Raw genomic sequence first — 27,365 nt, forward strand, 5'->3', positions numbered from 1 at the left:
AAAATATTGATGGTAATAATTATGTGTCCACAGCTGTATGACAATGTAAATGAAGTTGATAAAATATCAGTTAAAGGGAAATTCAGAGTATAATAAACGAAAGTTTTTCATTTACTACTAACATATTTGCTATACCCCGTGCTGAATGCTGAATATATGGTATGTAGTAGAAAATTGGTTATCTTTGTCTTGTAATATCACTGTCGAGTTTGTACAGTACAGTATAATACTTTTAGATTTTATTTCTATTGTTTGTTTTCTTTTTAAATGTTTCTTATTTTATAGTTATCATGAAAATGGCAAAGATTAGGATACTTTGACCTCTTAATAAAAAGAGATAAATAACAGATATGAAAGTAGTAGGATCTCTTGCTAGAAGTCTCTGAAATTCATGGGAAAGTGACAGTGCGAGCTATACCAGACGGAAAGTCAGGTCACTGGTGTTCTAGACAGATGAAAATGAAGAGAAAGTAGTAGGATCTCTTGTGAGAAGGCTGAAATTCTTGGGAAAGTGACATAGCAGAGCTATACCAGATGGAAAGTCAGGTCAGAAATGCACTAGACAGATGAAAATGAAGAGAAATCTGTCCACTTCTAACTCCATAAAGGGTAAAGCTGACAGTCATAAATGACTGTTAATTTAATTTCTTTTGAGAAGGTACTCTATTTATATTTTGTTCATAAGTTTAGGTATTTTTAAGTTTCTTCCTCCTCTTTTAGTCTTTGAATACTGAACCATTGAACACGTTTCTAAATATTAGTTCTTCTCTGCAGTTACTTGTCCTGGGGATGGATTGTGGGCAGATCCATGTGACTGTCAGAAATACTACCAGTGCTATCCAGGTGGTGTCAATCATCTAAGTTGCGCTGAAGGTACACTATGGAATCAGGAGGCCAAGGTATGTATTGGGAGCTACAGGTAATTTCTTTTCACTTTGGCTTGTTTAGGTAGAGTTGTTTTTATTAGTGGTAATGTATTTAATAATCAGAAGTTAACTTATTTTAATTAAAAGCAGCCTCAGCCTGATTGAGGCTCTGGGAACATCAGTAATGCTTATGAAAAAAGCTAGATTTTCTGTTCTATTTGGACTTTTAAGCTCAATTTCAAATTCATTTTATAGCTATATAGTTTAGGGGTAATACTGAATTTAACTTGAACTTACATGTTGCTTGCATCCTTTGCATGTGTATAAGGTATTCTTTGTACAGTAAGGATAACCCAATATTTTACATGTTTTATAATAATTTCATGTTCAGTTGTATATTCCTACATTAGTATTTTTACATAATCATAAAAATTTGGGTTTGTATGAAGTAATCCATTGTTGTAACTGGGCTGGGCTTTGTGATTTAAAGGCCTAAGCAATTAATCAATGCAGACTTGTATGTCTTCATAGACAATAAGGTAAAGCCATCCATAAAGCAATCAAGATACCTTTATTTTGCTGTTTTGCATTCATATGTAGCTTTGGTGCCACTAGACTACTCTGAAAAATACAGGCATATGCCATAGTAAGCTGAACCCAAAACGTGTGTTCTTTAAATCATTATTTTTTTAACTCTATTGCCCAGCCACAAACATAATATCATTCCATTATCATAATACATGCACTAGAAAGGATTGATGCTTGCAAGCTTGCTTTACCAAAAAATACAGGGAAAGTTTTCATGAAATGCAGACTTAACTGCACAGAAAAAAGCTGCATGCGAGATCAAAACTTATTTCTTATGTAGCTTATGTATAAGATCTAAACTACCAGATGAATAAGTGTTAAATAATCAACCTTTATATTCAGTATTGCGATTGGCCCAACAATGTTGAGTGCAATATTGGTGGACCAGTGGTTACTGTAAAACCGACTACAGAGCAGCCTTCTCCAACATCTGAACCAGAATGTGCCTATACATGTAAGTTTTCATAATAAATTTAATTTTGATTCATGAGAGGACACTAAGAAGTTATAAATCTTTGAACATATAATGCTACTAAAGTAAAGTTGATAAGTACCAGAGTACTAATTTTCTAGAATAATAATTCTGTTGAAAAGACATGACAGTTTCTTTGATTGCCCATGTATTTTTCTATGGGAAAATTTGTATTCTTCCAAGTTGTTCAGAGGTTATTACTGCAGTAGAGGAACGTTTAGAGTTGGCAATGCATTCTCTGTATGCAGCACTATATTTACTTTAAATTTAAAGAGAAACGGGATGGAAACATTAATTACAGCCATAAAAGTTATCCAAATCTTAAGCTATTAATTCAGAATTGCAAGCTTCAGCACCTTAGAATGAATAAGAATAAGAAATTAATACATTACCCTCAACATCTTCCCCTTCCTGGACCAATCAACTGACGCAAATAAGTCCATCTATTTTAGTCATACCCAACCTGCCAGGGTTGGCAAAAAACACTTTTTTTTTTTTCTTTTTTATTTTTTGAGAATTCCAGCCCGGACGGTTTAATTAGAAAAACCCAGCCCGGGTGTGTTCTTAAAAAAAATCCTGGGTTTTATTGGGAAAATAGTAGGTTTTTTGGCCTCAGGCCATGTCGTTCTGATGGAAGGGTTCCTATAGGTAGCCTTCTAAGGGATATTTGCTACAGTGATATTCCCAGAGAATTAAACCAAAGGTCTCCAGGATTCTAACTCCTGGCGCGAGTATCCAATAAAGGATATCGCAGAATATCAGGGGACATATTCTAGATACGACACATGACAATCTTCATCCCGAATAGATTTAACGCTTCAATGTGAGGGGGAAGAGTGGTAAAAGAAAGGGGTGCCGTTCTAGGTACCTGGTGGACCTCCTTCCCTACTACTACCGTGACGCCATTCCTATTCTAGTAGCCTGCTAAGAGTGTTGTGCTCCCCTTTAGCCCGGTGTTTTTTACTAGTTTTTTGAATTTCATCGTGCAATCTCCAGCATCTTCGTCATCTGGAAAGTTGAGAATTAATTCTTTCCTGTGTTTAATTTTAATCTCCCTTCTAACAGTTAAATTCCAATAATTTGAATGTGTTTGGGTAAGCGTTGCCGAGACCGGAGGCAGCCATTTTACGACTGCTGTCGCCCGTTACATTCGCATATCATTTAGTCAGTAGGGGGACACTTCACGATTGTAAGCTATAATATTAGCTAGTTAGGCAAATTATACAAGCTGTGATATTGCATATATGAAAATTATTCCTCTTTCTATTATGTGACTTTGCTTATCATATGTGGCGGGAACCCCGGTGGTATCGATTACCTTGGCCGGGGCTCCTACCAGAGCATGGCTACTCTTGCTCATATATATGTTAGTAAAGTAATTCCCCCTGTTTAGCCTCACCATACCGTTTCTTCTCGATTCATATGAGATATTACATTCTCTAGAATCTATAGACAAGTTACGATATTCATTCTCTCTCAGAGAAAAGAGGCTAAACCCTTCCTCCCTCCCTGAGTGTCGCCGTTGTTATAGGCGGCAGCCACTGTCTCTCTTCATCGCTGTCGAGTAGAACGATGTTCTTACTGCCCCCGGCTTTGATTCAGATAGTGACTTACTCAGGGTGCACTTGTCTTTCCGTCGACGTTGTCGTCAGCACTGGAAGCTATGCTTCCCCAGTTCATTGTTTGAGGAAGGCAGCATACCTGCCGCCACCTCTGATATCAATAAACTATAAGACCCTCGACCCTTCCCCCTCTGTCCTTTAGTGACGTCATGCCGTCACAAGATTCTTTCACCGGTATCCTGACTGTCATCCCGGCTTGCTAGGATGACTGCGTTACCGGCTGGTACCCTGGCGGTGGCAGTTAGCTCAGCCGTTTCTGCCTCCTTCCCCCTAACTCCCTTCCTTCACAGGAAGTTAATAATATTGGGGGAAGATTGAGACGGCTCCTGGCGGCTTCCGGTGGGAACCTAGCATTATTTGGAAAGTCCTCAGCTCTCTTTTGAGCTTTCATCCTCATTCATTGCCGGCGACAGGCCTTTTGTTGATGGGTGGGAGCCAGAATCTGATAGATTCTTTCCCCTTCCATTGGAACTTTCATTCTGGTAAGGAGACAGTAGGCGGTCTTGTAGTCCTCCTACACTTCCAGCTGTTATGTTCATTCATAATAGTAGGCAACTCTCCTTCCTTAGTCTTTCTCTCTCTCTATCAGTTAGCACCGTCAGGTACTAACCTAACACCGGCAGTGTCTGCCGGCAAACTACTGTATACAACTATACAGTAGTACACATGATTTTTAACATACTCTGTGTTTCCTATCACAGACGATTGTTGGGACCACGATATTCTGTTGAGGTTGAATATTCCCTCAACCCCCAGATAGATGGTTTTCCTCGATCATCAGGGACTTAAAATTATACATGTTAGTATAAGCTTTTTACTAACTCTAACTCTAGTTCCTAGAGTTTCTCTACCTTGTATCCTCCCGATCAGGGAAACTAAATATTAATACTGACGGAGGTCTCAGCTATGGCCTGGGAGAGGAAATACAGATATGTGTCTTTTCTATATCCTTTCAAGCTTACTATCCTAAGCTACCATAAAAAATAGTGATTACTCTTGTTATTAAGAATGTATGCTTTTATATCACTGATATAAAAAACATAAAATACTCATTTGGTTTTTTCCTTTGCAGGAGGACCCTATGGAGAAGTGCGCAGCGTTGTCCTGCACTCACAAAGGGAAAGACTTTTATGGTCACACGAAGTGCAGGACTCATGCCCCCTGCTGCACCATGACAGGAGTCCTAAAGTATTGGGACCTGAAGGGTTGCCCCACCTGCTCAACCCTGCAGGCCCACGGCTTCGTCGAAGCTCCCCTAGTTACCATAGAGACTAGGGATACAGCGAGGGACACCCTTCGCAAATGGGTAAGAGGGTTCCAAAAGAACTCTCCACGACCATACTTACCCAATAACTCCCTGAGGTGCCTACTGTTCCCCAAGGCTCTGCCGAGTGCGGTGGTGCCCCAGGAACAGCTTCAGTCTCCCTTCGTACAACTGAAGATTGACTCAGACATTAATAAGGCACTAGAAGGCATGGACATCCACCAAGAGAGGATGTCAGAAGTGTCCACCGACACCGAACAGGACCTACTGCAAGGTGGCCCTGAAGAAAACGTGGACCCTCCCCGAGTGGAGGAAGAAGGATCCATATCAACGGCAACAGACGACCCTTAGTTTGCAGTGACGGCATACCAACCTCTGCTGTCAACATCCTCGGCCCCAACTCCACAACATGTTGCCCAGGTCAATGCAAATTAAGAGATTGTAACATCTCTTCAACGAATGATGAAGTTGTTCCAATGGGAACAAGAGACGATGCGGGAATCGCTTAAGCAGCAGAAAAAACTGTTGCAGGAGAAGATGGACCGCTTCTGATCCACCAAGGGCACTTCTAAGAAGCCTCGAAGAGTGTCGGATCTCCCTCACTGCCCGAAACTACTCTCTGGAGGTATGCGGAGCATATGCCTATGATGAATGGGAAACTGTTCGTCTCTGAGAAGTTGGGGGCCAGGCAGAATGAAGACCTTGAGTTCTGGCCCAACTTTTCGGCCTATCCAGTGCGCTATGTGAGACTGCGGGATGAAAATGCGACCCGAGAGGAAATGGTCCCCAAAGCGGTCATTGTTTTTTAACATGAGAAGGCACAAGCCATCCTCCTGAAGACCTTGAAGGGAGCCGGGTATACCAACTCCAAAGTCTCAGCACTGAGCAAGAAACACCCCCACCTTTCTTGCACCTTCCTCCATCTCTTTCTCCTTTACGGAGAAAGCACTAGACTTTGCTGTCAAGGCAGTCGATGAGGGAAAACCCTGTCCGACTCTAGAGGAATGCAAGCCATTCTCTCTAGCACTGTCTATCTGTGAGGAGAAGTGGAAGGATGTCCACCTAACCTTCTCCGTCTCTAAGTTGGATCCAGAGATAGCAGGATAACAGTTCAATGAGAACCTTCCGAAGTTGCCAGACCATCTTCTGAGGAAGGAACAGGAGTCGAAGGAGAGACTTGCGGCTTCCCTCTCTCATCAGAACTGTCTGGAAATGAGTGCAGGTCAACATAATGCCCCAGAAATGTTCATCTTCCTGGCTGAATCTCACATGGGTACCCTTGTGAAAGACCTATGCGCTTTCCTCAGAGCGAGGAGAGCCTGTAGAGAGTTCGTCTTGGCTTCAGCAACCCATCAGACACGAACCAAGGAAGCTGATTATCTCGAGCATCTGGGGTAAAGTCCTTTCCCACAGGAACTAGTCCAAGAGGTCATTGCCAGAGCAACCACGGAGAACAGGAACCTTCTCCAAAAGTGGGGCATGGCCTCAAAAAGGAAATCTTCCTCAGAAGGAGGTCCCCAGCGCAAGAACAAAAGAGCAAGGAGACCACGTAGACTTGCACAACTCCCCGCCATGACTATGACCATGATGCCTCAGACCACCTTCCAGATGTTCCCTCAACAACTGGTTGCTCAGTCACCAGTTTTTAATCCTACCTTTGAGAGGCAGTCGACTTCCTTTCGCCCCAGTCAGAAAGGAAAAGGTCCTAAGAGAAGTTCTCCAGGAGGTAACTTCTCTCGGGGCCGAGGAGGACGTGGTAGCAGAAATAAATCCGCAGGACCCCCCAAGCAATGAGGGGTTCCAGGTAGGAGGCAGACTACATCACTTTCGGGATCGCTGGACCTCCGATCCATGGGCCCACAGCCTAATCGCGAATCCTCGTTTTCCAGAATTCTTCCAACACTCCACCCCCTTGTTGGAAGAATATACCTCAAAACTCTTGAACAAGAAGGTAATAAAGAAAGTGAAGTCCAAGTTCTAGGGAAGGATGTTTTGTGTTCCCAAGAGAGACTCAGACAAACTCAGAGTCATTCTAGACTTGTCTCCACTCATTAAGTTCATCGAGAACCATTATAGCTTAGGATAGTAAGCTAGAAAGGAAATAGGAAAGACACATACTTGTGCCTCCTATCCAGCCAATTGCTGTGACCTCCCCCCAATATTAATGTTAGAATTTCCTTATTAAGGAAAACTCAAAAGAGAAGGGTTCTAACCTCTAGGGATAGAATTAGTGTATACTAACACTAACCCTTCTTTAAAGATTTCAATATTGGGGGGTAAGTTATCAACTGATTACTTATCAGTGAATTGAAGGAATACTTCACTTCAATATAGAATTGGTCTCAACAATAGACTGTGAAAGGATACACAGGGTATGTTGGAAAATAAACTACTGTATAATCTATACTATAGATTTCTGTCTGCAGTACATACTATACTGCAAATATACTGGTTACTGTATAATCATATACTGTAGTTCAGCACCTGGCGGCATCAGTCCAGCCGGCAGACTAGCCCACAGAAAGAGAGAAAGCATGGAGTGAAGGGCTGCCTTATTAATGTATGTGTACAATAAATAAGGGTGTAGGCATATAACCTTACTGCCTTCCTCCAGAATGAGGGTTCAAATGGAAGGGGAGAATGCTTGACTCAGGCTTCTACCCAGCCACAAGATCTGTTGCTGGTCGCTGCCAGTTTCAGGGATGTGGATGGCAGTCAAAGGGAGGACTGAAGAACACTCAAGGGCAAAAGGGGTCTCCCACCGGCAGCCGCCATAGCCGGCACCATCTTTCCCGGAGCCTTGCGTCCGTAGGGGAAAGTCGGAGCGGCTATCAAGCCGCCTATGTAGGAGCCCGGCCGGCGCTACGATCTACCCGGCAAGCGGGGGGAATGTAGGACGATGGCCACAGAGTTGCGATAGCTAGGCTATCGCTAAAGGACAGAGGGGGCCGGGAAAGGTCCTGTATGTAGTGTTAGGAGAAGGCGGCAGGGTGAAACTTCGTTTCAGTATCGGCGCCATCCTAGGCGGCAGGAGAATATCTCTTCTTCAGCCTAGGGTCTGCCGAAACAAGGCTTGTCTTCTAGACCGCAGGGGAGAAGGTGGCGGCATTATACTGCCACTTCAGGTGCGGCCTAGGGAGGCTAAGCCTCCTATGCCGGCAACTATAAGCCGGCAGGGGAGTGACTACTCACCGTGCAGCTCAGCCGCCGGCATAAAGACTGAATACTCTGAGGTTCTGTCGAAAACTCAAGCCGGGATGCTCACTGGCAAGGGTGGGAGACAGAAAACACTAGCCTAGTCAAGCTGGAGTGTACTACTCTACGGTGAGACCAAGATAGGGTTGTCGCCTATGGCGGCACTCAGAGGGAAGGAGGGATTACCCTTAAATCTCCACAGGAGAATTGATAAAACGATACTCGAGGGTAAACGGGGAAAATATATGAAAGTATACTAAAGCGCCTAGGCTAGGTAACCTAGCGCAGGGCGAGATCTCGGTTACCTATATCACCGAAACTCTAACGTATACGATCGACATATGAGGAAGAGGAAATTTGTATGCATATTCATATCTTTACTAGTATAATTGTGCCTAAATAGCTATAATTCATTAAAGCTATAAAATTGGGAATGTCGTTCTGCTGACTAAATAAAGCATGACTGGTCAAGCTCCATAAAACACATTAAATTATACTAATTTCACTGTGAAGCAGGAGCTAAAAATTATACACTGTAAAGATTAAATACTCAACTTTCCAGAGGCAGAAGATGCTGGAGAATGCATAATAAATCCTCTCAAGAACAATCTAGAACGTTATTTAACAGGGAAAACCACCGTGTGAAATCGCTACCAAAAAAGGAATGAGCGCCATCTTGGAGACTTGTAATAGTATGGGAGGAAGGGGTAATCTTGATAATGGCTCCCCTTCAGTTTCGCCACTCTTCCCCCTCGAAGCGAAAATGCTATTCGGGGTGAAGATTGCCATGTGTCGTATTAAGATATACGTCCCCTGATATTATGCGATATCCTTAAGAGAAATTTTAAGGATATTCGTGCCAGGAGTTAGAATTCTGGAGACCTATGGTCAATTCTCTGGGAGTATCACTGTAGCCAAATATCCCTTAGAAAGCTGCCTAAAGGAACCTTCCATCAGGACGACATGGCTTGAGCCCCAAAAAATATTATTCTTGGGTGAAAACTTATGGTTTGCACAATATGTGAGATTGCAAGTTACATGATTATATATGGCATTACTGTAATTTACTTTATTTTTTGGGTGAAAAAAATGCCTTTTTTAACAAACAATTAGAATATGAATAATATAAAACATAATCTATCCCCAGACTCCCACAATAAAAAGAGGAGTCTGCAGAATATATTTAAATTACTGTAGATATATTTATAAATCTGCAAGGTACGGAGGGAGTGATAGGTGAAAGTCAAATATGCTGAGAAATTGCTGCATTACAGTTTGCTAGTGCTATGAACTTTGCACCATAATACCTTAATGTATGTCATGCTTATTTTATTTTAATAATGCATATTAGAAAAATATACTGTAATATAATCAAGTAATCTCATAATCTATTCTAATCCTCTAAAAGCAGCAAAATTATATAATTGAAAATTAATGATAAATTTTTCTTCCACCATTAATCAAGAACATACACATCAAATCACAAATATACTGTAAACCTTATATTTCTTTATAATAGTAGAATAATGTTAATTAGAAAATGTGATGTACTGTGACGTTTTCCTTTCAGGTATAAGAATATAAAAGCAGAATTGTTTTTATTTTGGAAATTTAAATACCCGGACTAGAAAAAGTATACTTTGAGTGTTATTTTTTCATTGATGCATGAATTTTTGTGTATGAATGAAACACATTTTAGAAATTACAAAAAAAAAAGAATGTAGTTTTATTTTCTAAATCATGTAAATGAAATAAAGTTAAACCAGAGCTGAGGTATTCTTACTGATGTATAAAAAATAATTTTTGGTTTACTGCAGTTGTGTGTCCAGGGGATGGTCTTTGGGCAGACCCTTGTGATTGCCAGAAATACTACCAGTGCTCTCATGGCAATGGTTATCAGTACGCATGTGGAGAAGGTACTCTATGGTTCCAGAATATAAAGGTATGTTAACATCAGTCGCTTAGATAAAATGATTTGTATAAATATGACAAATTTGGAAGCAATTCGCATTTTTCCTACCGATACAAACCTGTAGCTATTTATAGGGGTATTACTTTCGGCAAAGTTGAAAGACGAGCCATTAGAATTTTAATGAGGGTTAACCACCCACCTGCTAATTAGGAGGGGGGGCGGGTAGTAACTAGTCCTCTCACTCACGCACCTGGGATGTGAACCTCACTTTGCTTGGATGTAGTACTTCAAGGGGGACTGGTGCTGGCGGGCCAATTTGTATAAATAGCTACAGGTTTGTATTGTTAGGAAAAATACCAATTACTTCTAAATTTTTCATTTGTTCCGTAACCAATCACAAACCAACGCTTTTTGGCTTTGATTTGGAATTCCCCTTTTGTGTTTAGCACATAATAGGTGGAAACCCTACACCTTTCTTAAACCTTGCTATGCATGGTCTGCAGTCTACACTATACTCCCCTCAATAGGGTATGGGAACGTAACAGTATTGACACAATACCAGGTTACACATGGGAAAAATGGTTTACCTGTAGTTGGTTGAAGTCAGCTTTGCAGAGGACCCTGGATGCTGATTTCCTGAAGAGAGGAGAAGATGAAGAAAAAGAAAGAGCCAGTCTTTTTTAATAATTTATTTAGACTAAAACCAAGTAACCAGTGTCCTCAACCTCTGGCTACTTGTCTATCAATGAGCTTGAGATGTTAAAGCAGTTGTTGTGCAGCCACTACAGCACTGATAGAATATGTATAGTCTCCTGTGGTCATGTCTTGCAGGAAGTGGGTGGTGAAGGTCATTTGACGCTTCTACACACCCGCTGAAAAGGCCTGCGTCACAGCGTAGTCTTATAAATGCTAGGAGTATTCCAGCTTTTATCGTTATGAACTCTCGGTCTCTTCTATGAGAAGAAAGGGAATTCGATGCTTGGTCCATGACCTTGTGAATCCAAGACAAGAACATGTCTTCGGTGATCCTTCTCTTGATTTTCCCTGAGCTGGAGAAGTGTTGACACTAGGGGCGAGCTCTCGTAGTTTCCTTGAGGAAGGGCCTCCAGTTTCTCTTTGGCATAGTAACCGTTGAATTGGATCATTGGTCTTGTTGCGAAGGACTCCCATACCGAAGGGTTCCGATTCAGGGATCTGTCCTGCCAGAAACCAGGTCGAGCATTACTTGGCCCATCGTCATGATAGGCGTCCCATGGGGTTCACCAACTCTCTTGGCCGAAGCCAACATGAGCGGGAGACCTATCATCAAGGTTAAGTAAACTCTGCTGTCTTGGATGGCTGAAGCCAAAGATTTATCCAGATATCAGACATTCTCTTTGCAACCTGTTATGGGAGTGTCCCTGAGAGAGGAGGAGCTGGATAGTTTCCAGGCATGAAGTCGCAGCGATGATACTGCATTGTGAGAGATGTTTACATGTGGCTGTTAAGAGTCGCTGAGGAGGTTCTCAAGGGATCTCCGTCGGGAGTTGCGTTAGAGTCAACTGGGCATGACGAGTCTGCTGGGAAAGACAAATCTCGCTGACGAGATGAGTCTGCCGGGTAAGACGAGTCTGATGGCCTGTTCTCAAAGATCAAGATCGGGGAATAGATGAATCCAATTCCTGTAGGATTTCTCAGGATCTACGTCAGTAGGTGAGATGAGTCTTCTAATGAGACAAGACTACTGATGACAAGGCCTGCTCTGAAGGGCAATGGAAGAGAATGGGCGAACCCAATCCTCGTGGGAGGAGTCACCCGAAGGGGAGACCAATCAGGAAAAGGAAGATTCTCTCACAGATGGAAGAGGCTACCATTTGCTGTCGCTGTCAGCGATCCTTCCAGCAAGCAGGAAGATTGCTGCATAGTGGCTGGTGGAGGAAGTACTCCCTCCGCAGGGGAGTGGATGAATCCTTCTCTTTGCTGGAAGAATCCTTTGAAGAGGAGACCAACGAGAGAAGGAAGTCTTTTCAGTGATGGGAAAGACACGATCAGCATCTGCTGCCGTAGTCGGCAATTTTCCCCACAATGGAAGGGAGAGTTCCAGCACCTAGAGGTGATTCTGTTGGCCACACTCTCTGTTTCCCATCCCCGAGTTCTAGCCCAGGTTGAAGGTCGACATCGGGCTTTGTACTAGAAAAGAGTTGGAGCTCAAAACTGAGTTCTCCTCAAAGGGGGTTGTATCCCTTGCCCTCATCTTTAAGAGGTTTAAGAAGCAGTATTGTTTGGACTCTGACCAAAGCCTGGAGGCTGAGTGGTACAGCATGGTCCCCCTTTTCTTTGATGTATCTGGAGGGAGAAATCAGTTCGGGGAAGAACCGAGGTGATTGACTCCCTGGATGAGAATCTCATCTGGCCACCTCCTTATCAGGAGAGACTCTTGCTCAGATCTGGCTGTTCCCGAAGAGGTTGGATTCGACGGAGATTGATGCGGTCTTGTCGAACCTGCGGAAGTTTCTGCAAGCTGATGACCATGCCTATAGATACCTGTATTCGATATGACAGTCGGGTCTTTCCTGAGACTACTCTAATCCTTAGATTGTGGTACTGTGGTAAACTCGAGGAGATGTCTCAGAGAAGCTTGAGACTGTTAGGATCAGACAGTCGTCCAAATTCTTCGGAGATGATGTAGTGGTTTGCAGACTGTGGCCAGATGTACCACGCAGACTGCTTAATGTCAGAATGCAGACCACACACTGTTTCACTATGCATAAAGGAAAAAACGGCTGAATACCCAGAAATCTGGGCACAAGGTAAAGAGTCACGAAGAACTGAGCAATGGGCTGCTGAATTTCCCATTGTCTTTTCTTGGCTTGAGTTTGCTGAATAAACAGGTAGTATGACCGTTGATTTGATTCTGGAGAAAATCAACTATATAATAAATAGCTTGAATCTCAGGTAAGATTTTAGAAAGAAAGCAAAAAATACATTAAATAAAAATGGTGGCTGAGGAGGGGACAGGTTATGCATAGAAAAGAAACACTACTGTTTACAAAAATAAAGAAATATATATTTAAAAATGAAAAAATGTTATTTTTATTAGTAAAATAAATTTTTGAATATACTTACCCGATAATCATGTAGCTGTCAACTCCGTTGCCCGACAGAATTCTATGGAGGGATACGCCAGCTATCACAATACTAGAAGGGGGTGTACTTACCAGCGCCACCTGTGGCCAGGTACTATAGTACTTCTTGTTGACACCTCCTCAATTTTTCCTCGGTCCACTGGTTCTCTATGGGGAGGAAGGGAGGGTCAATTAAATCATGATTATCGGGTAAGTATATTCAAAAATTTATTTTACTAATAAAAATAACATTTTTCAATATTAAACTTACCCGATAATCATGTAGCTGATTCACACCCAGGGGGGTGGGTGAAAACCAGTGTACAAGATTAAAGGATAGCTAAGTATCCCATATTTCATATAACAGTTATCTCAAATAACAATGAAATAATAAGTACCTGGTAAGGAAGTCGAATTGAACCGTTACTCTGCCTCTTTTTTAAGTTCGTCTTCCTTACTGAGCGCAGCGTTCCTCTTGGAGGCTGAATCAACTCAAAGGTGCTAAAGTATATAGGGCTGCAACCCCTACTAAAGGACCTCTACACAACCTCTAACCCAGGCGCTTCTCAAGAATGAATTGACCACCCGCCAAATCAAAAGGATGCGGAAGGCTTCTTAGCCTACCGTAACAACCATAAAAACAACAATAAAAGCATTCAAGAGAAAGGTTAAAAAAGGTTATGGGATTAAGGGAATGTAGTGGCTGAGCCCTCACCTACTACTGCACTCGCTGTTACGAATGGTCCCAGGGTGTAGCAGTTCTCGTAAAGAGACTGGACATCTTTAAGATAAAATGATGCAAACACTGACTTGCTCCTCCAATAGGTTGCATCCATTATGCTCTGCAGAGAACGGTTTTTATTAAAGGCCATCGAAGTAGCTACGGCTCTTACTTCGTGGGTCCTTACCTTCAGCAATGCAAGGTCTTCCTCCTTTAAGTGAGAATGGGCTTCTCTAATCAGAAGCCTTATATAATACGAAACCCCATTCTTGGACATGGGCCTCGAAGGTTTCTTGATGGCACACCATAAGGCTTCTGACTGTCCTCGAATAGGTTTAGACCTATTAAGATAATACTTGAGAGCTCTGACAGGGCAAAGAACTCTCTCTAGTTCGTTACCTACCATGTTGGAGAGGCTAGGTATTTCAAACGATCTAGGCCAAGGACGTGAAGGAAGTTCGTTCTTTGCTAGGAATCCGAGCTGAAAAGAACATGTTGCAGATTCGGTCGTGAAACCAATGTTCTTGCTGAAGGCATGAACCTCACTGACTCTCTTAGCTGTTGCAAGGCAGACGAGAAAAAGAGTCTTGAGTGTAAGGTCCTTGAAGGAAGCTGACTGGAGAGGTTCGAACCTAGGTGACATAAGGAACCTTAAGACTACGTCTAGGTTCCAGCCTGGAGTGGATAGACGACGCTCTTTAGAAGTCTCAAAAGACTTAAGGATGTCTTGAAGGTCCTTGTTGGAAGAAAGGTCCAAACCTCTGTGGCGGAGAACTGAAGCCAACATACTCCTGTACCCTTTAATCGTAGGGGCTGAAAGGGATCTCTCATTCCTAAGATGTAATAGGAAGTCAGCTATTTGGGTCACAGAGGTATTGGTAGAGGATACTGAATTGGCTCTACACCAGCTCCGGAAGACTTCCCACTTAGATTGGTAGACTCTACGAGTGGAAACCCTTCTAGCTCTGGCAATCGCACTGGCTGCCTCCTTCGAAAAGCCTCTAGCTCTAGCGAATCTTTCGACAGTCTGAAGGCAGTCAGCCGAAGAGCGTGGAGGTTTGGATGCAACCTGTCTACGTGAGGTTGACGTAGAAGGTCCACTCTTAGAGGTAGAGTCCTGGGGATGTCGACTAGCCATTGAAGTACCTCTGTGAACCATTCTCTTGCAGGCCAAAGGGGAGCAACCAGCGTCAGCCGTGTCCCTTCGTGCGAGATGAATTTCTGCAGGACTTTGTTTATTATCTTGAACGGTGGGAATGCGTAAAGGTCGAGATGGGACCAGTTCAGCAGAAAAGCATCCACATGAACTGCTGCAGGGTCTGGAACTGGGGAACAGTACAGCGGAAGTCTCTTGGTCATGGAGGTGGCAAACAGATCTATGGTAGGTTGACCCCACAAGGTCCAAAGTCTGTTGCACACACTCTTGTGGAGGGTCCATTCCGTGGGAATGACCTGATTCCTTCTGCTTAGGCGATCTGCTGAGACGTTCATGTTGCCCTGAATGAACCTCGTGACCAAAGTGAGGTTTTGACTTCTTGACCAAATGAGGAGGTCCCTTGCGATCTCGTATAGGCTCCTCGAATGGGTCCCTCCTTGCTTGGAGATGTAAGCCAAGGCTGTGGTGTTGTCTGAGTTCACCTCCACCACTTTGCCTAGCAGGAGGGACTTGAAGTTCAGCAGGGCTAAATGAACTGCTAGTAGCTCCTTGCAGTTGATGTGGAGCGTTCCCTGTTCCTCGTTCCACGTTCCCGAGCATTCCCGTCCGTTCAAGGTCGCACCCCAGCCCGAGTCCGATGCATCTGAGAAGAGATGAAGATTGGGGGTCTGAATAGCCAACGATAGGCCCTCCCTGAGAAGGAGATTGTTCTTCCACCACAAGAGAGTGGTCTTCATCTCTTTGGTGACTGGGATAGAGACTGCTTCGAGAGTCAAACCCTTGTCCCAATGAGCTGCAAGATGGAATTGAAGAGGGCGGAGGTGGAGTCTCCCTAGCTCGACGAACAGGGCCAGTGATGAAAGGGTCCCTGTGAGACTCATCCACTGTCTCACCGAGCAACTGCTCCTCTTCAGCATGCTCATGATGCAATCTAGGGCTTGGCTTATCCTGGGGGCCGATGGAAAAGCCCGAAAATCCTGACTCCGAATCTCCATTCCCAGGTACACAATGGATTGGGAGGGAATGAGCTGAGACTTTTCTATGTTGACTAACAGACCCAGTTCTCTGATTAAGTCCAAAGTCCAGTTGAGACTCTCCAGACAGCGACGACTCGTGGAGGCTCTCAACAGCCAGTCGTCTAAGTAGAGGGAGGCTCTGATGTCCGATAAGTGGAGGAATTTTGCTATATTCCTCATCAGATGCGTGAACACCATAGGAGCTGTGCTTAGGCCAAAACACAGGGCTTGGAATTGGTAGACAACCTTTCCAAAAACGAATCTCAGGAAAGGTTGGGAGTCTGGATGAATAGGAACGTGAAAGTAGGCATCTTTCAAGTCCAACGAGACCATCCAGTCCTCCTGCCTGACCGCTGCTAGGACCGACTTCGTCGTCTCCATCGTGAACGTCTGCTTGGTGACATACGCATTGAGCGCGCTGACGTCCAGCACCGGTCTCCAACCTCCTGTCTTCTTGGCCACCAGAAAGAGACGGTTGTAGAAGCCCGGGGATTGATGGTCCCGGACTATAACCACTGCCTTCTTCTGCACAAGTAGCGACACCTCCTGGTGCAACGCTAGCCTCTTGTCCTCTTCTTTGTAGTTGGGAGAGAGGTTGATGGGAGATGTGGTCAGAGGGGGTTTGAGGCAGAATGGAATCCTGTAACCCTCCCTCAGCCAACTGACAGACTGGGCGTCTGCACCTCTCTTTTCCCAGGCTTGCCAGAAGCTCTTGAGTCTGGCTCCTACTGCTGTCTGGAGATGCGGAGAGTCAGTTTTTTCCTTTAGAGGCCTTGGAACCTTTCCTAGACTTGCTCCTGGAAGAGTCTGGACGGGAGCTTCCTCGGCTGGGGGCTCTACCACGAAAGGGCGGTATGAACCTCGTAGCAGGAGTATCAGCCACTGGGGTGCGATAAGTCCTGGGGACTGAGGTAGCAACCTTAGTCTTACGAGCCGATGATGCTACAAGATCATGTGTGTCCTTTTGTATCAGGGCAGCAGACAAGTCCTTAACCAGCTCTTCGGGGAAGAGGAACTTCGAGAGCGGAGCGAAAAGGAGTTGAGACCTTTGACAAGGTGTAATGCTGGAGGAAAGGAAGGTACAAAGCTGTTCCCTTTTCTTAAGAACCCCTGATACAAACATCGACGCAAGCTCACCAGATCCATCTCTAATGGCCTTATCCATGCAGGACATTAATAGCATGGCAGAATCCTTGTCCGCAGGGGAGGTCTTCTTGCTGAGGGCCCCCAGGCACCAGTCTAGGAAGTTGAACATCTCAAATGCTCTAAAAACACCCTTCAGGAAGTGATCAAGGTCTGAGAAGGTCCAGCAAACCTTAGAGCGCCTCATTGCAGTTCTACGAGGCGAGTCTACCAGACTTGAGAAGTCAGCCTGGGCAGAGGCAGGTACTCCCAAGCCTGGTTCCTCTCCTGTGGCATACCAAACGCCCGCTTTAGAAGTGAGCTTAGTCGGAGGAAACATGAACGAAGTCTTGCCAAGGTGTTGCTTAGTCTGCAACCACTCCCCTAAGATCCTTAACGCTCTCTTAGAGGACCTTGCTAGGACTAGCTTAGTATAGGTAGACTTAGCTGGCTGCATGCCCAGCGAAAACTCAGATGGTGGAGAGCGGGGAATAGCAGAGACAAAGTGGTCTGGGTATACCTCCCTAAACAGAGCCAAGACCTTACGAAAGTCAATAGAAGGCGGAGAAGACTTGGATTCATCCACGTCTGATGAGGGATCCAGGTGTGCCGCCTCATCATCAGACGCCTCATCACCAGAGTGTAGCGAAGAGATCGGAAAGGTATGCTGAACAGCAGAGTCAGAACGAGCTGGAACAACAATATTAGTGGTTTCCTCTTCAAGAATCTGTTGAGGGAACACCTGAGGCTCAGACTGCAAAGGCTGGACAAAAGAAGAAGCAGAAGGTAGGCGCATGGGTGGAGGAGGCTGACTCCTGGCATGAGTGGCTGAACTCAAGGGTTGCGCTTGCTGAGTGGTTGGCGGAAGCGGAGTAGCAAGTTCCTGTTCCTGCAGTGTGAGCGGAGAGCGATGAGGTAGAGGCTGCGCAGAACGTAGTAAATGTCTCGCGAGTTGAGGCTCCTGAGGCGCAAGGCTAAGGTGTTGTGGTGCTTGCCTTGCGGAGGGTTGAGCTCGCTGCAGCGAGAGCTGAAGAGACTGACTCATGGATGGGAGAGGTTGTTGTACCTCAACCGAGTGTTGCATCACTGGTGGAGCAGCAAGTGGAAGCGGAGGAAGAGAGGTATAAGCCTCCTGATCCCATTGCTGAGGTTGCCTTAAGGAAGGCGGAGGCTGTACACCACTGGGAACAGTAAACTCAGAACGTGGCTCAACATCGTACGCCTGGCAGGCGGTACTGCGGTCAGGCGGAGCGAGTGCAGGCGGAGGCGGAGGCGCAACCTTCTCAGCCAGACACTCACGCATCAAGACCGAAAGTTGTGACTGCATGGACTGCAGTAGAGTCAACTTGGGGTCGGCAGACACTACGGTCTGCTGAGGCAAAGCCTTAACAGCAGAGATCTGTTGCGGCAGAACCTTACTCCTCTTGGGCGGAGTGCAGTCGACTGATGACTGCGGCGAGTCAGAGCTGAGCCAATGACTGCAGCCCGGTTGAGCACTCGCGGACTGGACTCTGCGTTTGAGTGGTCTAGAGACCTGAGTCCAGCGTTTCTTCCCTGACAATTGATCAGCGGACGAGTAAAAGACGGGCTCAATCGTCTGCAGGTGGGAGTGACGGTCTCTGGAAGACACGCCCGCAACCACCGAGGATACTTCTGTGCGCCGATCAAGGCCTGCCGAACCCTTTTGCCCTTCGACATTGCTTCTCCCCTGGGCTTGGGAGCTTGCAAGAGGTCCCGGACTGGGAGGACGACTGGCACGCACAGAAGTATCCTCACGCACCACACTGACACTGACACTAGCACTTGGCACTGCACTGACACTAGCACTCGTCACAGCACTGGCACTAATACCACCCACTGCACTCTTGACCTTAAGTTCCTTGACTTCGGCCATAAGAGACTTATGATCGCTAACCACTGACTCTACTTTATAGCCTAAGGCCTGAATAGCACGCAAAACAACAGACATATCAGGCTGAGGGCAAATAGTAGGTTCGGGGGTAGCCACTACAGGGGTAGGAAAAGGTAGGGGATCATGAGGTGAGGAAAAAAGTGAAGAGTGAGAAGAACTCCTCCTAACTCTGCCTCTCTCTAACTTAGTTGAATACTTCAAAAGACGGACAAAATCAAGTTCCGAAAGTCCGGCGCATTCCTCACATCGATTTTCTAACTGACAGGGCCTATCCCTACAGTCAGAACAAGCGGTGTGAGGATCTACCGAGGCCTTCGGAATACGCCTATTACAAGACCTACATCGCCTATGGGTGGGGGCTTGTGAAATGTCAGACATCTTGAATCCAAAGAGTTAGCCAAGTGGGGTTTCAAAATCAAGCAAAAGATCGTTAACCGTTAATCAGGACTATATAAAAGCTATCTAAGCTAATATAAGAAGGTTTCCAGTAAAGCGACAGCCGAAATCAAAGAGAAATACTTCACCAAAAGCCGTGAAAATACTCCAAGAACATAAGCGTATCCCAGAACGTCTTGCCGGAAGCACGACAGAGGAAAAATTGAGGTGGTGTCAACAAGAAGTACTATAGTACCTGGCCACAGGTGGCGCTGGTAAGTACACCCCCTTCTAGTATTGTGATAGCTGGCGTATCCCTCCATAGAATTCTGTCGGGCAACGGAGTTGACAGCTACATGATTATCGGGTAAGTTTAATATTGAAAAAGTAAGGAGTAATTATTAACAAATTCTGAAAAATAAGAAAATAACTATTAAATCAACAATTTCATTAGCATCATTGTCTATTGTATGAAAAGTGCTAGTATCCCTGTACACTTCAGTCTCACAATAACCAGACTAACAAATGATTCGGAAAAAAAAAAATTCCACATGTTGAACACTTCCATAACAAAATAGACACCCGGAACAGGTTATTCAATAAGCCACACTTTAGAAAAAAAATTATAAACTACAAAAATCCTTCTTCCTATTACCATCCCATCGGGTTCCAGATGCAAAACATATAATAGAATATACAATGTGAATGGGTCTGTATACAGCTTTAACAGAATTTAAATCCTTTGGAATGGAGGTTGTAAGACAAAGCTGCCAATATGAGAACACACACACTAGTATGTACATAGGAGCAGATGTGTTCAAAATAATTACTGTTAAAAGTATATAACTTCTTCCAGGTAGGCTTTATTCAGTCATAGTTAAGCAAACTATGATTACTCCTTTAAATCCATAGGATGGACATGCGATTCAAGTTTAACAGGGCAATTAAGTTTTCCATGCAAAGCCTATACACTGAAAGGATCCACTTACTGTTTGTGCAGCATTCATAGTCACTAAAAAATTGTTCGTGATAAGACTGCAGTTATATACTGTATTGGTTTTTCAACCACCTTATTTATTAGAGGAAGGCAAAATTAACTTTGTCCATCCAACGATACACATGCCCCACCAGTTGCTGATGTTCATAAAATAGGAACTGTTAAACTGTGTGACAGTAAGTCTATTACCACCTCAGAACCCTACAGGGAGTAAGGCGTGCTGCCAACTACCTGCTAAGAAAGCAAAGAAAGGAATATTGAGACAATGTTAAGGAACCAGAGCATAACAATTTAAAAAATACAAATTAAAAGGAATAAAAGCTATATACACTAATAAAAAACCAAGAATAATGTGAAATCATTTGTATTTTTCCTATATATATATTTTGTTTTTCACATCTAAGGCTTTCCTAAAGGGGAAGGTTGAATTTGGATAAAAAAAAAACCTGTGACAACCCTTGGTGCCTAGCTAAACTGGAGCACCATTCCCCGACATGACAAGCTGAAGACTGATGTCCCAAAAAGGGAACTAGGAGTATTAGTCATAGTGGTCGTTCCTGTACAGGAAGCCATGTGCTGTTCGTATGATCGCTTAAGCCTTCTCCTTGTACGAGAGGGTTTGAATATTAAACACGTTCCACGAAGAAAGGCTAAGCTCGAGACTTCTGTAAGAAATGACCAAAGAAGCTCAGCAGTATCTTGACGAACCGTGTCTTCCCATGAGACTGAATGTTCCAATTGCAAGGATATAGAGAGACCGCTTCCCACCTCCTGAAGGAGGATAGAAGACGAGAGGATCGCTTGCGTTGGATGTGGACTCTCTGTCCTTGGCGAAAAACTTGAGCTGAGTATTTCGAGCTTGTAGGAGGGTTTTATCATTATGTACTTTAAAAACCTCACTTTAGGATGAGAAAGGAAGATCTTTTCGAACAACTCTGGCCGAAGGGAGAGCTCCAGTTACAGAAAAGAGTCATTGTCCGAGTTCACGGAAAAGACAGTCTCATGAAGGGTTGGGCAAATATGCTTCTCCGGGAAAGGATTTCGCAGATAGAGGCAGGTGTTCACATGAAGGTCCGAGGGCGTATAGGCTGAAGGAGACCGGGAGTACACAAGATGCCGATAAACTCTGGTGTTCTAGTGGGTCACCCTCCTCAGGGTTGACCGGAATTCTAGCAACTAAGTTGCCATAGCTGTCACGTTAGACAGCATTAAATTCAATTCCCTAAAAATGAGAGAATGAAGGGGGTAACCCCATGGGGCTATGACCCTGGATACAGGGGAAAGAACATATTCAAGGAATCTGACTCCACAACTGCGTCTGAGATCCCATTTTCTACCAGAGACTGCACAACCAGCTCAGTTCCTATCCATGCAAAGTCAGCTCATGAGGTAGTCCTATGCTATACATGAAATAAAGGAGGCGGCAGCAGCCGAAGCAGCAACCTGGTCCTTGAGGCACATGTCACGTAAGCCTTTTTGTAGTAGGAACGAAGTGTAGGTGAAGAACGTACGTTCATGAGGGATGAACGTGTGCAAACATGCTGGATTCGATGAAGAAACCTGGCAACATAAATGCGGGTTTTTCGAAGTTCGCAGTAGGTGATGAAAACTTTTTGGAACCGAAGAAACCCTGTTTGTGAAAAACAAACAAAACCCAAAAGGCGAGAGGGGTATAAGCACTAAGGTTAGCCCTTGTGCATTACCCCAGTCATCGAAGGAGAGTGCTGGGTTAGATTCTTAAGCTTCAACTACGTGGGAGGACTAACAAAGTAGTGTAAGCCCAAGAGAGAGGAGAAAAGACAATCTATGTCAACTAGACACTCAGGAAGCCCATGCTTCAATGAAGTGAGGGTCTCCGATAGAACGGATTGTTCCGGATGTGTCTTTACCCCAGAAGGCCAAGTATCCTGGCCTAAACCGTTAGATGCTGCAAGTGGTTGCTGATTCTAACAGCAACCTAGAGCAGAGCTGAACGTCAAGTTGACGAACGGATAGCTGTCGTATGGCAAGACGGCGAATGATATGATGTCGAAAGCTGATCGGCGATCGGTAAGAAACTGGAGATCGTCTAGCAACTGAATCGACGAACTGGCGACCAGCGATCTGTGAGCGGATGATTGGAGAGCTGGCAATTGGTAGGCTGATGATCGACGAGTTGGTGATCAGCAAGCTGACAGTTGGAGGGCTGCAAAAAGGCGAGCTGTCGAATGGTCAGGGAACCGCTTTGGGTGGAGGCACCCTCCATGTTGGATTAGCCAACGTTTGCCAAGTCAATACTCTTTTGAGATATTCTCTCTCTCTCTCTTTTCTAGCTGAGAGCTGGCGATCGGCGTGCTGGAGATCAGGGATTGGCGAGACTGGAGATCAGTGATCGGATAAAGACGAGCTAGCGATCTGCGAGCTAGCGATCGGCAAGCTGGAGATCGATGATCAGCAAGCTGAAGATTGGTGATCAGCGACATTACCCCCGTCGTCGATGGCAGGTTGAGAAACCCGTTCGATGGGCAAAGGTGAGCCACGAACAGCAGTTTGTTGGCGAGAGGTCAGAGAGGAGCGTTGGACAGACGAACGGCAAGTCCTAGGAGAGTCTGGTGAGACAAGCGAGGGTCGGTAACCAGAGGGTGAACGGCGAGACGACGAGACTCATCAGGCTGATGAAATCTAGGTGAAGATGATAGCCGAGGAGTGGGTGAATAGCAAGTTCCTTGATGATCCTCTGAAGGGGATCGTTTGGCAGATGTCAATGACGAGCCAAATAGACATCTCTTTGCCAAAGGCAAAAAAGCATGTCTCTATTGGTGGTTTCTCGCAAACGAAAGGTGATCACCCGCAAGAGATATTTGCCTCGGACTGTGCTCCGCCCCTGATGGAAGAGTTGTCTCAGTATGGGGTGAACATAGTCTTTACCAAGAAACTGCAGCAACCGATGAGATGTAGCTGTCTGTAATTCATCCCACAGGCGGGAAGGTTGCTAAACAGGGAAGATAAAGGGAACTTCTCCCTTGGAAGGGAGAGCACCCCAACACCTGGGTTGGATACTCTCCCTCGGAAGGGAAAGTAGTCCAACCCCTGGAGGTGGACCTCTGGGCTGCGCTCTTTGCTTCCCATCAACAAGCCTTGTTGAAGTTGAAGGTCTGCATTAAGGGCTGCCTAAGAAAACATAGCCGGAGCTAGATCCTCTTAGTTAGCATGCTGATCAGGAGCTGCCACAGGTGCAGGAGAACAGGAATGTGATGGCGCAAGGACAGCAGATTTCACAGATGTCTTAGCCGAATGAAGAAGTACGGCATTGCAAACTGAGGAATATCGAATCAAATTATGCAAGAAAAAATCCCTCGGGAGGAGCACCTAATCTGTGGACAGGAAAGGAGTTCCCAGAGAGAACAGAAACATATTGAGGACTGCGTACTCCCTTCGCCGGTCAACATCGTCGGGAGAAGGAGAGCGGCAGCGTAAGAACTGTAGAAAAAAAATTACAATTAATTCACCTCACAAAACTAACTACTTGGGAGAACCACTCAACCCTCCAGAGGGAAGGGGGTGTGAACAAGGTAAACGTCATGTGCTCTGTCCGCCAGCAAGAAATGGCCGTTGGACCATCACTGCATGAAGGAGAGCGGCGGCAAAAACTGGAAAAGTATATGTTACAAAGATATCATTTCAACTTAATTAATGAAGAAAAACCATTCACAATCGCAACCAAACCCATGAACGGGAAAGGTGTTCCCCCTGCAGAAGATCTGCTGGATGCTCATGTAAAGGGAGCAGTGTTGTCAGTGAGTAAGTGCCAGACAGAAGTCAAGCTCTGTGAAGACTGCAAGCAGACTTCCTCTAAGAACACATGGGGGGGGGGGAGGGCAACGTCAACATCCTAACGAAGGAGTATCCAAACGATGACGACTCCTCTGCGGCGGCGGCTGAGTCACTCAGAAGCAAAGGTTCTCCGCCCCTGAGAACTTGCCACACTATGCTGTCACACAAGCAGCAACATTCACTGTAAATTAAAGCTTAAAAATATATATTAAAACATTAAGAATGTTTTCATAAACAGTATATAAAAGATAAAGAAAAAATAAGTCAAAAGGCCAGTACATTGGAGAGGGGAGAGAGACGTTATCTCTCTCTCCGAGCCAAAAGGAAAGTGAGGTTCACAGCTCAAGTGTGAGTGAGAGGGGTACTTACTACCCCCCCCCCCTAACTAGCAGGTGGGTGGTTAACCCTCACTAGAAGTCTATGCTGTCACACAAACAGCAACATTCACTGTAAAGTAAAGCTTAAAAATATATATTAAAATATTAAGAATGTTTTCATATACAGTATATAAGAGATAAAGAAAAAATAAGTCAAAAGGCCAGTACATTGGAGAGGGGAGAGAGACGTTATCTCTCTCCCCGAGCCAAAAAGAAAGTGAGGTTCACAGCCCAAGTGTGAGTGAGAGGGGTACTTACTCCCCCCACTAACTATCGGGTGGGTGGTCAACCCTCGCTCGAAGTCTAAACGGAGAAGGAGTACCCAAATGATGACGACTTCTCTGTTGCGGCGACTGAGTCACTCGGAAGCGAAGGTTCTCCGCCCTTGAGAACCTGCCGCACTATGCTGTCACAAACAGCAACATTCACTGTAAAGTAAAGCTTAAAAATATATATAAAAATATTAAGAATGGTTTCATATACAGTATATAAAAGATAGAGAAAAAATAAGTCAAAAGGCCAGTACCAAAAGTAAAGTGAGGCTCACAGCCCAAGTGTGTGAGTGAGAGGGGTAGTCACTATCCCACCCGCTAACTAGCGGGTGGGTGGTTAACCCTCGCTAGAAGTCTAATAGCTTGTCTTTCAGCTTTGCTGAAAGTAATACCCCTATAAATAACGTTAATTTGTAATTAGTTATGGAACAAAGATAGATTTTGATGTTCCAGTGAAGAATATTTTCATTTGCAACTTTGCCAAGACCCTCAACACCCATCACATTCTCTATACCTTGGTTATTCCTTCTAACTTTAGCATTGATGTCACCTATCACAATTTTTATATCTCTCTCTGGGATCTCATCTGTTACACTCAGCAGCCCTTCATAGTATTCTTCTTTCCTTTCTTTAGGAGAATCATTTGTTGGTGCAAAGCAAACTATAATACTCATAGTACACTGCTTTGATTTAAAATTTGCAAGTAACAATCTACTATTTACAGCTATCCATTCGGTTAATGCCTTTTCTGCTCTTGGTGCCATCATTCCTACCCCTTCTCTTCCAACTCCATGTGTTCTTCCTGAGTAAATATATATATATTGCCTTGGCTCAAGATTTCTATACCTATCCCCTCATGTGTTTCACTTAGGGCCAAGATATCCAAACTATATTTCATAAATTCATTCTCCACTTGCTGTAACATCCCAATCTGATTCATGGTTCCAACCTAACAAATTACCAATTTAAAATTTTTCTATTGTAATTATAAACCGGGAGATTCTTAGCACCCCACTATGGCCGGGACTGGGGGCCATTCTATCATTTTCACTTTCCATAGACTGACTAAATCCCTAGAGGATTCATTGGCTAATTTCATCAAAGGATAGCCAGTTCCTTGTGATGTGCAGTGCCTACCTAACTTAGGCAAGTGATCCCTGCTGGTCCATACTGATTCCAATAAGATCATCCAACAGGCATCAGTAGTAAAAGCTGAAAAGATATTTAAGTCGCCTTAAACCCAATTTGTCATACTGCTGACAGTGACTTCATCAAGATTTAGGGGGCATTTCCTCCACCCCAAAGTTCTCGTTACTCCACCAATTTGCTCATTCGCTTATATAACCGTTGGCAAACATGGATTGCCAAGATATACTGCCTAGCAAAGCTAAGAATTCAGGGAGCGGCGGTGGTATAAGAATTGCTCATAGAATCATAAGTAAAGTCTACTGGGACAAAGAAGGAAGCATATACCCATGAAAAAAGAGAGATGGATCTGTTATAACAACAGAAGATGAAGAAAGGCAATGTTGGATGGAACACTTTTGTGAGGTCATGAATAAGAGATATGAAGGGAATAATCTAGTTGATATACCAGAAGCTGAGGAAAACCTTGATGTGCCCACTGGGCTTACATGTTTTTATTTTAGACTACTTATTAGTTCTATTAAATTTCTTCGATGGATCTCGAAAGATTATAAATAACTCTTTAAATGTCATGTCCAATTGGGATTCTAATCAATCTTAAGAAATCTTTCCTAGCTACGACTTAATCAATTCTCTGCTCACAAATGGATGGCTACTGTGGCCTCCATAGTAAATTTCATTCCACCACTGCCTTGTTGGGATTGCAAAGAACATCTTCTATGGGGCATTGGCCTAGAAGTCAAAATCTCAGATAAGTCCCTATTTTCCGGCTTACATCACAGGTTAGGGGACATGTGTAGAATATTTATATCTCTCAGAACTGAGGATTACAAAAGAGGGTAGCTGGGGACACCCCAACCACGCCTTCACAATGGGCATCACCAAGGAAGATACTGTCACTGGGGAGCCAAACTGAAAGATCTGAAGAGGCCAAAACCTTCCTATGTTACACTTGTCATCAGCCACAGCATAAATGGAGAAGAGCTTCCAAATACTGATGTGGTGTGTCAAACACTAATGGAACCACGCACACCAACAGAACCTGAAAGGTTGCTGATGAAGGTCTGAGGGCTTCTTACTCCTAACACATACTCCCAGAGATCCATCCAGGGGTGTAACTGATTGAACAACAAAACCAGAAACACCCAATGACCATGAGGAAAAAGCAAAGCTCTCTTTCTCCCCTCAAAGCATACACCTGAGACAGCAAAAGAGGGCACAACCTACACTTACACACTGAGATGATTGCGGGCTTATCGTACCCCTAGCAAAGAGCACAAAGAGAGAATGTATCTATCAATTGAAAATCAAAAACATATAAAGTCCATCGCTCTAAGTGTCAGATTATAACAATCAGTAGTCAGCATTCACTTCCTGAAAGAAAAAGATCATGAAAAGTTTGAATAAGGGCGCATCGATAAGTCTGTACATGATG

At 44.3% G+C, this 27,365-nt stretch overlaps 1 protein-coding gene across 1 annotated transcript in view; it reads left to right on the forward strand.

Moving 5' to 3' along the window:
* Positions 1 to 27,365, forward strand: part of LOC137638804 (probable chitinase 10) — a 341,653-nt gene that overhangs the window by 303,326 nt on the left and 10,962 nt on the right. Inside the window, exons 28-30 of the mRNA XM_068371185.1 lie at positions 775 to 899; positions 1,797 to 1,908; positions 9,825 to 9,949. Coding sequence (XP_068227286.1) covers positions 775 to 899; positions 1,797 to 1,908; positions 9,825 to 9,949 — 362 coding nt within the window. The remainder of the gene's footprint in view (positions 1 to 774; positions 900 to 1,796; positions 1,909 to 9,824; positions 9,950 to 27,365) is intronic.

The sequence above is a fragment of the Palaemon carinicauda genome, chromosome 3, assembly GCF_036898095.1.
Source record: "Palaemon carinicauda isolate YSFRI2023 chromosome 3, ASM3689809v2, whole genome shotgun sequence".
NCBI classification, from domain to species: Eukaryota; Metazoa; Arthropoda; class Malacostraca; order Decapoda; family Palaemonidae; genus Palaemon; species Palaemon carinicauda.